Source organism: Podarcis pityusensis (genome assembly GCF_964106645.2).
Source record: "Podarcis pityusensis genome assembly, chromosome: 2".
Classification (NCBI taxonomy): Eukaryota; Metazoa; Chordata; class Lepidosauria; order Squamata; family Lacertidae; genus Podarcis; species Podarcis pityusensis.
Genome location: NC_138029.1, coordinates 122,177,747 through 122,188,026, shown reverse-complemented (window position 1 = coordinate 122,188,026; position 10,280 = coordinate 122,177,747). Strand labels below are relative to the sequence as shown.

The window sequence follows — 10,280 nt, the reverse complement described above, 5'->3', positions numbered from 1 at the left end:
GAGAGGCTCTAAAAGAGAGTTTTCCTCCCAAGTGGTAAAATCCTGTATACGTGCTACTTGTGTTCTGAAAGGAGGATTACCCCACCTCCTTCCTCTGGTTTAAGTGAGGAGGGTGATTTTAAGTCTAATGGTAAATGATGTTGTGTTGTAACTTTTGAGTTTGTGAGTACACCTGTGTTCCAGTCTATCTTGGAATGTGAAGTTAACCTAATGTTTCTGCTGCAAAAGCCTAGTTGAGCCAACTGCTCTCTCAAGCTAAAATGCAGTGTATGTATTTCATTAAGCATATGCCTATGAAAGTATGGTGTTCCTTCTAAGAAAAATATGTGAGTCCAGTTTTAACTTTGATTTGGTTGGACAGAAGAGTTATTGTAAGGCTCCTGATATCAGTCTCTATAAGACGTCCTGGCCTCTTTTCTTAGAAAATGCCCCCCCCCTGTTTCATTCTGTCTCTTTCAGGTTTTTTTTCCTTCTCCTTCTTATTCTGTGCCAGGTAAATTTACTCCCGAGTAAGCTTCCTTTAAAGGAAACTGCAAAGGTGGGGGGGCATAGATTAGGCTTACTATTCCTCTGCAAGTTCAGGAAAAATTGTCACTTTTGTATTCCTTTTAAATCAAATCTATGGCTGTTTTAACTATGCTTTATAAGAGATCCTCTCCCTATCTTAGGAAAAACATTCACTTCAGTCTTTAAAGATAATTTATCTAGGAACTTTCACTCTCTAGTCTAAGGAAGTAAACTCTCACTCAAACTAGCTTCAAGATCTGCTAAAAGGGTTCTGTATAAAGTTGGGTACTTTTATTTTCCTCTTCCTTAGTACATGATAGGCGCATGGTTTGTGATAGGCGCATGGCTTGTGATCTCTTCCCCAGTTGTGTCTGTGTACATAAGTATGTGTGTGTTTCTGGTAGTACAAATCTTGCTATGAACCCTGTATTTTAGGGTTGGACTAGATGACCCCAGGTCCCTTTCAACTTTCCCAATTTGTAGCTGATGTGTTGAAATTCAGCCCAGATTTGCTCTTTGTTTTTTTAAAAGGTGTGAGGTGAAGCCGTGATGTTTGAAGCAGAACTGGTGATATCAGGCATTTAAGTGATTACAGTGTTTATCGTTTTGTCTATTATTTACAAAAATCAGACTTAAAAGTCTACTCAAAGTTTAAGCACATACAAATGAATAATCAAGTAGAATTAGCCTTGACCAATCCTGTAAATAAAGGGCAGTAAAATTTGTCTGCAAATGGTAAGGCTGAAATGACTGAGAATGTTAAAAAAAAAATAAAAATAATCCTATGAATTCTAACTCTCTGGCCATTTTTACTCATAAATAAGAGAGCGGTTGATTGTTCCGCGAATGACCAGATAAAATGACCAATAATGATAGCCCTTTCCTGTACATAAAGGAAGCACTCCTTTTGCTTGGGCTGAAATTGCTAGCTTTGGTGAATACTTAAATTGCTGAGTTTCTCTTTTTTGTTTTAAAATCTAACCCTATTTTTAAAATCTACTCCTTACCTTTCCCTTCCTTATTCTAATTGAGCCAAAAGATGCAACATTTCAATGGTATAAAAGGTTTGCTGAGACATGAACTCTGCACATGCACAGAGGCTAGATCAGCTTACAAAAAAAGAGAGAGCGAGAGAAAGGAGGGGGGAGAGAGAAGGTTTGGAGAGCGTGAAACCTATCCAAATTTCCTTATGTAAAACTTGGAACCATTGAGGGAAATCACCCTTAATGTGTCTTGCTCCAGGGGCTAAGTAAGACAAAAGGTTCGCCTCCCAATGGAATTTAAATTTTATAAGTTTTTTTTTTTGGTGTGTGTGTGTATATGCCTATGCATTTTAGGAACAGCATTTCCTGACAGACCTCTCACATGAAATAATTTTCCCTTTTAACAGAGTGTCCTTTCTTTTCTCCCACAGCACAAATGATAATGAGGGGATGCAAACAGTGATTTAAATACTCTATAAAAAGTAATTGCATTTGTTTTTCTTTTTGTCTTTCTTCCCTTAAAGCCAAACAGTCACTTTCTTTCTGTTCAGCAAAAGAAGTCTGAATCCCTGCTATATTAGTTGATTTCCCTCTATCTCTTTGTGGCTTTGACTTTTTTTTTAGGTTACAAATAATCTGTTTTCGTTTATTAAGTTCGTTTTATCAGTTCTTCCATTATATATATGAAATTAATCGAAGCACAACCAAACATTGTTTGTGGAATGGTATTTGTTTACCTTTTTGCCTGAGCATTTCTTATTAATTCTGTCATTTTGGCTAGTGCAAGGTACTTGCACAACTTTAAAATTGCCATTCATTTTTTCTTGGTATTAACTCATTTCCCAGTATTCCGCTATTAACATTACAGCTGATGTTGTCACATCAAGAAACACTCTTTTATTTTCATTTGGGATGTTAGAATGCCAAAACAGATTACTTCAGGTTAATTCAGGTTTCTTAAAAAAAATTGTGTGTCTTAGCATTTATTTATTTTTGGTTCCTCATAGGTCATTTTGTGTGTGTGTGTGTGTGTGTGTGTGTGTGTGTGTGTTTTACTTTGGGGACATGTTCATCACATGTTGAAAGTCAGTTTCATGAAGTTCTTTTATCAGATAGCACATGGTGAATTTTAAGTTTTTTCCCCATTGTTTTCCCTTTTTTTCAGTCCAGTAGTAATCTGTGCGGTTTTTGATAATATCTTTGTATTATTTAATAATAATTCTTTTCTGAATCTGATGTCTTTGTGTCAAGTCCGTTTTCATCTAACTGGTAATCTAATTTTTGCTTTCTTTTAATTTTTTAACATTTCTTGTATTTTTTACAGTTCTTTTTCTCTACATGTGGAGTAATTTTTTATTAAGTGAAGGAAAGCAAACAAACTTAGCAGATAATAACAGTAATTATGTGGAAATGTGATAATAATATTGAAATAAATAAAATGCTTAATGTGCTAAGATTTTTAATTATCTGCAGCTTCCCACGGAAAACTCAAGGACATCCTTTTTGCCTTTTGCCCCTTCCTTGTCTAACTGTGTGTTTAAGTCCCCAAAACCCTGCCCCCTTACAGGATATCACTTCTACAGATGTGCAATGATGAAAAGCAGCAACAACCCCTCAACTCAGTTCTTCGCCATCACAAGACCTGCAACAACAGACACCAGACTTTTCAAGTGCCCACAGCTATCTCTTTCAAAGGATATAGACTGACGGGGGAGTGGGGCTGACAAAGGGGGGAGGAGTTGAATTGCAAGGACATTTTCTCACTTTTGAAACTCAAGCCATGTGCTCCAGGATTCAAAAGATACATACGTAAAAGATCACAATAGTGTCAAGATATGCAACTGATATTTAATTAGTTTGTTTTGTACTATGTGTTATTATGTAGGAATGTTGAAATGTGTCTGGACAGTGTGATTTCCACAAAGGGGGGTGGGATTTTTTGTGTGTAACTGTTTTTATGTTTAATGTCTTATTCCTTACACCCCAGTGGAGGATTCTCATGCATTTTATACTTTCTAATAGCTCACACTATTGTGTAGTCCAATGTTTAGATAACCACAATTCGTTGTCCCACCTGGCACTATGCCAACCTTCCCTACCCATTTTAAAAAATGTGCTAAAACTTGCTTTAGCAAGGAGAAGCTTCTAAGAAACATGAAGGTGGATATGCTTCGGTTTAGCAGGAATGATCCCTTATAGACTTAAATTGACTTATTTGGACAACTGCCCTTGTTAAGAATGGTTTTCTTTTAACAGATTGGTTTGAAGAGCTGAGAACCATGAGGCAAGATAAATTCAAATTGGACTCAGTTTGAATTGGGCAAGTGTATCCAGGCTGCAATTAGCTTTTTGGTCCTTTAAGTGCAAGTGAGCAACTTCCCATGAGTGCAAGACCACAGCCTATAATAAAATCTCATAGAAAGGCCAAGGCCAAGGCATCTCCCTCACGAGATGCCCAAACCTGTGCCAGCTATGGTGAATGCCAGGCGACATGGTTAATTGAAAGCCCTGAGGGGATTCAACAGACAGGATGTGTTGCTGTAGCACTATGCCGGTGTGAGACCACAGAAGAGCTAGCTTGACACCTGAGAACACACAAAAATGGCGAAGGACAAAACACCAACTGCATTTTTCAGTCATTAGTGGACCTTCCTGCTAGGTGTAAAGCATAGAACACTATTGAGTAAATGGTCTCTTCCAAAGTGTTAGAATGCCACAAGTAATTTAGTAGCAAAACGCAACATGTGTTATTTTTATGATATATTTATACAAAGACATCCATTTACAACATACAATGTTATTATTTGTGGGGCAAAAATTTTTAAGAAAAATTCTAGCCCCAAAGGGGGGAATAATGTGATAGGAATTTTATGGTTTTAGATATATGGCAACGTTCATAACCACATGTACATAGATCAACACAGGAAGACCAATCTGGAACCATTTTGATTCCTAAACTGACCAAATCCTGGAAAAGCCTCCCCATTGTCTCTTTCCTCACAAATCCTGTCTCAAGGATATGTCTGTTTGAATAAGGTGTGAGCCTGTGACCTGGCCCAGGAAATAAGTATTTTACCACTACAAAAGAATGGCCAGGCTCCCCAGGAAATCCAATCAAGTAACCTGCTAGACAGGAGATAAACAACAACAGGAGAAAAACAATATTTAAATTTCTGTGATGTAGGGGGATGTATCGGAGGGGTAGTCTTAGGTTACACCCCTTCTGTGATGAATGCATAATGTTTCTGGGGGTGGTCTTGATCTAGAGGATGGGAATTTCAAAAGTCTTTATAAGCCCTTGCACAGCATTTTTGGGGGTCCTCTTCCTCTCCTGCGTGTGAGGGGAGCACCCTGTTGCAACAGATCAATAAAGATCAAGCTTACTAGCTGCTTTGCTTCTCAATATTCTCTGGTTGGCCTCTGTTATTTTCTCCTACCAATAGGGAACCTATGTAAGGACTCTATATGGGCTCTTGGATACCCCATAAGGGAAAAGGGCATATTTTTATTTACAACACTTGCTTCAACTGGTTCCTTGAAGGATTTCCTAGAAATCACCTGATTTCCATTTCAGCTGGGGAAGAAAGCAGCCGGCAGGGGGCAGCGGAGGATCGCAAAAAGGGGAAAGTGAGAAAATACAACTAGGGACTGTGGAGAAATGGGTGAGGGTGTCTTGTGGCAGAGAGAGAGTGTGAGGGCAGGAGACAAACAAACAAACACACCCCAGTGTTAATGAAGGATTGAGTACTTTCTCAGCAAAATCTGCCTCCGTTCTTCAATTCCTGTGAGAAATGTCAGTCAAGCAGCCTGAGATGCAGTCATTTGAGATTCCTCTGCTAGGTTGGCATGCAAACAAAATTTAGATTATTGTAACTCGCCAAGGACTGCTTACTGCACCCTCAGCTATTCATCTTATAAGTAGAAATGAAAACAAACATTAAAAATAAAAAGGCCTTGTTCTGGGAACTGCCCTGGGACTTTCCAACCGGACTCAGAGGTTGCTGAGGGAGGCAGAAGGGGCAAAGTCCCCTGGGAAACAATCCAGTTTGGATCAGAGAACCACACCAAGGACGCTTTTATGCCATCATTTATTTGTTAGACTCCATATTCTGTTTCCACACAACACCAAGAAGGGGACAGAAACAATGTCAGGAGAGATGTCCCTGCAGGCCTAGTCTTGAGAGGTGGAGAAGCCTACAAGGATCCAGTGTGGGGTTGTGGTTTGACTGGGATCTGGGAGCCTGGGAGTCCTGGGTTCAAATCCCCACGCAGCCATGAAGCTCCCTCAGGGACCTGGGGCCTGTCAGGGCCGTTATGAGGAGAACGTGAATGCCACCTGGATATAAATATTCATTTTTTGAAGGCAGAGTCAGCTAGAGAGGAAGATGCCTTTTGCCTGCCAGAAAGAGGACCCAGGAGTCCTGGCTCCTGCCGAGTCTCCTCCCAAAGGGGACTCAGGAGTCCTGGCTCCTGCCGAGTCTCCTCCCAAAGGGGACCCAGGAGTCCTGGCTCCTGCCGAGTCTCCTCCCAAAGGGGACTCAGGAGTCCTGGCTCCTGCCGAGTCTCCTCCCAAAGGGGACTCAGGAGTCCTGGCTCCTGCCGAGTCTCCTCCCAAAGGGGACTCAGGAGTCCTGGCTCCTGTCGAGTCTCCTCCCAAAGGGGACCCAGGAGTCCTGGCTCCTGCCGAGTCTCCTCCCAAAGGGGACCCAGGAGTCCTGGCTCCTGCCGAGTCTCCTCCCAAAGGGGACCCAGGAGTCCTGGCTCCTGCCGAGTCTCCTCCCAAAGGGGACCCAGGAGTCCTGGCCACTTGGCCTTGAGGAAGAGCTGTGGAGGCTCAGGGTTTTGTCCTTCATGCTGAGGGAGACGGGTCTTTCCAAGGCTGGAGGGGGCCCAGGCCAGGCCAAGAGGGACAAATGCCAAAGGTCTCCCCATCTGGGCGCTGAGGGACATCGTGGGGAGAAAGAAAGCGTCTTCCCCTGAGCGACATTTCTGCCTGCCGATCTCCCAGTCAGGCAACGTTATCTGTGGGCTGGTGTGGCTTTCGGTTTCTGCCTTGTTTGGCTGCTCTCCCTTGCACCAAAGGTCTCCTCTGCAGGGAGGGAAGCGGGGAGGCTGAGGCAGCCCCACCCGGCCTGCTTGTCGGGGACGGAAGCCATTTTGTGGAGGGCTGGAAGTGATGCAGAAACGGAGGGGAAATGGCTGCCTCCTTCCCGAAGGGGCTGCCTCAAGCAGCTGCTTTGTTATTTGTTCATCTACATGCCACCATTTCCCTAAATTGGTTCAAGGGTGGTTTAAAGCCACATAACAAAGCTATACAGAAATATTCTTGAAAGTCTGTGAAGAAAAAAATATTTTCCTCCTGGTTGTTAGTTGCTGTCGCCCACTGCACCTCCATGAAGAAGGGAAAGGAGAGGGAGAAAAGTCTCCACAGAGGAGACCAGGGGAGGAGAAGGAGCCTCAAGCCACCAAGGACTTTCTAAAACGATACTAGCCTTTTGAATTGAACTCAGAACCAGACAAACAGGCAGAGGGTCTTTTGGCCCTGGTGAGATTTGGCCCTAAATGAGCTGCGGCAGTGAAAATCCTGTCAGGTTTATCTTTTAGCATCTGAAGCATCCCTACTGTATTGGGAAAAACAACATATATTGCAATAATCCTGTCAGGAGGTGAGCAGAACATGGATCCTTGTGGGCAGACTATCCCTGTCCAGAAAAACTGGATGGAGCAGGTGAAAAGTGAAGCTTAAGACGTCCCTGAGGTGACTGAGCCCATTTAGTCCCAAAAGTGGGTCCAGGAGAGCCCCCCCCCCCTCAAAGCAGCCAGCCTCCTTCTTCACAGGGGCTTCTTTGGTTATACTAGTGAGGGTGCTTAGGTGACATCTACAGCCATCATCTCACCGAGATAGTTCAGCAATGGATCCCTCCATTAGATTTTAACTTTGGCTGGATCCAGGACCCCAGGAATTAGAAGGGACTCAGGCATCCTGCAGACTAACCCCACCCCCCAAACCCACAATAATATTTTGGCATCAGACAAGGGGAGATAGGGATGATAGAGATCATGCAGCTTGGGAAGAATAAATCCTAAATAATTCTTTACCTTCTGACTTCACAGCCCCCCCCCTTAAATTCAAAGCTTCCTTGTACCTGGGCTAAAACCAAACGTGTTTGTCAGTGTCCCACCACCTGCTTCCCTTCTCTGTGTGGTCACATGCTCTCTCTCTCTCTCTCTCTCTGTCTGTTTTGACTTCAACCCTGAGGTTCAGCCCTAGTTGCAACACTGAGCATTTATTACAAGGCACACACTTAACCACTGGAACCCCCTGCCACTAGATAGAGGGACTCAGGAGAAGAGCTGGGCTGCTGGATCACCCCAAAGGGGCCCATCGAGTCCAGCATGGCGGTCTCCCAGTGACCACCCAGATGCCCCAGTAAGGAATCCTGCAAGGAGGACGGGAGGGACACCCAGTGAGTGGGATGCTAATGCGTTTACTGCCTCTGGCAGTGGAGGAAGAAGGGAGACATCTTTTAAGACTTATAAGGGCTTTTTTTTAAAAAAAGGACACAGGAGGCTGCCTTGCACTGACTCTGTGGGAACGTTTATATAATTTAGCAGAGTTTAAACGATTCCCTGTTTGAGTTTATGCAGCAACAAGCGGATTGCTAACTCGTTTAAGTCCTATCAATATTTATACCTTCCCGGTTGATAATCCCTTCTGTCCCTCCTGATACGGAAGGGGGGGCATGTCTTCTTCACCTCCTTCTTCGCTACAATATATCCATTTATTTCCAACTGTCAATGTCAAAAGGGACTAAAATCTATAAAATTCATAGAAAATCCACGTGCCAATTTGCTCAATTTCTCTAGGACCCCATGACACCCCCCCCTGTCTTCCATATTCCCTCAAGCAAGGTGTCAAGACCCTAATCCGGTCAAATCGCTCTGCCAAGCCCTTCCTCCGGGCGATGCCAGGTGACAGACTATGCATACATGGACCATTGTCTTCTCAGGATGTGCTTATCTGCGCATATCTCCAGCTCTCTGCATATTCCCCCCTCCCTCCTCCATATCTCCAGCTCTCTGCATATTCCCCCCTCCCTCCTCCATATCTCCAGCTCTCTGCATATTCCCCCCTCCCTCCTCCATATGTTAATCCGGTGTAACCCAACCTCTTCCTAATGTATTCTGTGTAACCCAACCTCTTCTTAATGTATTCATGATGTAACTGGGATGTATTTTGCACTGTATTCTGGGATATGGAGGGAAATTTCAAAAGTTCATGTCACCCCTTTTTCGCTGTTCAATCTCGCCTTGAACCTGTTGCGCAATAAACTTGGATCTTCTGCAGTTTGCTCCTGCTTCCGGCTGAGCTCATTTTCTTCCGCATGGACCCGCGGACCTAGTCCGACGAGCTGGGTGGCAGAGTAGCCCTGCACCCAGATTTTAGCCGTAACACTCCAAACAAAACACACATGAATCTGAATCATATTAACATCAACTACTTTACTTTCAGATTCATTCAGTTTACAGAGTTGTTCCTGAAGGCAGGCTTTAGTTACTTAACAGATAAACTATATACTAGATAGTAGTGAATCATGAGAACACTGTATGCATAGCAAGGCCGTAGGAAGGGAGCGGCGGGGGGCGGGTCGCCCAGGTTCCATCATGGGGGTGTGTGACAAATAAGGAACGATTACTGCCCTACTAGGGCAGTTCATTAAAACTTTTTTTTTTTTTTAAAATGCCTGTTCCAAAGGTCTTATCTTACTACACAAGGGATTATATGTATGAAATTTCATGCATATCAGTTAATATCTTGACCCTCCTCCACGAAAATAGCTGTTTACTTGGCTGTTTTCCTGTGTTGTCAAGGCTGAAATTTCAACTCAGTGGAGCAGGGTCACCATCCCAAAGAGGATAAAATGGCTCCTTGCCTGTTACGTTACATGCGGGGAAACCCGTGTGGGGTTCCTCTCTGTATAAAGTCTTCAAGCTGTTCCTGCGCATGCCTGACAAATTTGCCCCATTGTCAAAATTTATCTTTTCCCCCACCTCCAGTCTCTGTTGTTGTGTGTCCTGGCTGAGGGGAAAAATAGAAGACGGGTGGCCATCGGCCAGGGATGGTCTAGTTGCGATTCCTGCATTGCCCCAGGGATTTGGCTAGATGACCCTCAGGGGTCCCTTCCAACTCTACAGTTCTCTGGTGCAGGCTTGTGGAGAGGTTTAGGTACAAGTTGGGTGCAAGGGGTGCATAGGATTGCAGCCCATCCTATGCACCATTGGCTCAGGAATAACTCCCACTGATCATGATGAGACTAGATTGCTGCTATGCAGTCCTGTTTTTTAAATAAATGTTTTCCTTTTCAGATAATACAGAGCAAGGTGAAATCACAATAAATAAAACCTCCCCTTCAGTAGTTTCAAGCACTACTACAGGTTCCTCATAATATCTGTGAAGGCACCTGAACTTTGGAACTCCCCGCCTATTGCAACAAAGCGCGTGCCTTTGCTAGACTCTTTTCGGGCACCTGCTAAAAGCATTCTTCTTTAGGCAAGCATACCTAGATCCTTAGGAAGTTGAAGTAATTTTAATCTTAATATTTTAGCTTCTGTATGTTTTAAAGTAGGGTTGTTAATTTTTCTTGATTTTACTGCTGTGGTGTAGTTGTTTTTGGTAAACCACTTTGCAGGTTTTTAAAAATAAATTTTATTAAATAAATAAACAATAAATATAAATAAAATAACACAAGCCAAAACACAATTCATCCTTAGATTTAAGTATCTGTCCAT

General features: G+C 43.2%; 1 protein-coding gene and 1 long non-coding RNA gene across 2 annotated transcripts in view; one reads left to right on the top strand and one right to left on the bottom strand.

Moving 5' to 3' along the window:
* Positions 1 to 2,804, bottom strand: LOC308472116. The gene is made up of 2 exons (XR_013983306.1): positions 1,053 to 2,804; positions 1 to 1,021 (listed from the first exon to the last, which is right to left on the bottom strand). It is a non-coding gene; the product is annotated as an uncharacterized lncRNA (long non-coding RNA).
* A 4,348-nt stretch (positions 2,805 to 7,152) lies between these two features.
* The window catches only part of LOC308469856 (major histocompatibility complex class I-related gene protein-like), a 116,086-nt gene continuing 112,958 nt past the window's right edge, over positions 7,153 to 10,280 (top strand). The window contains 1 exon segment of the mRNA XM_080992896.1: positions 7,153 to 7,218. Coding sequence (XP_080849022.1) covers positions 7,168 to 7,218 — 51 coding nt within the window. The 5' untranslated portion in view covers positions 7,153 to 7,167.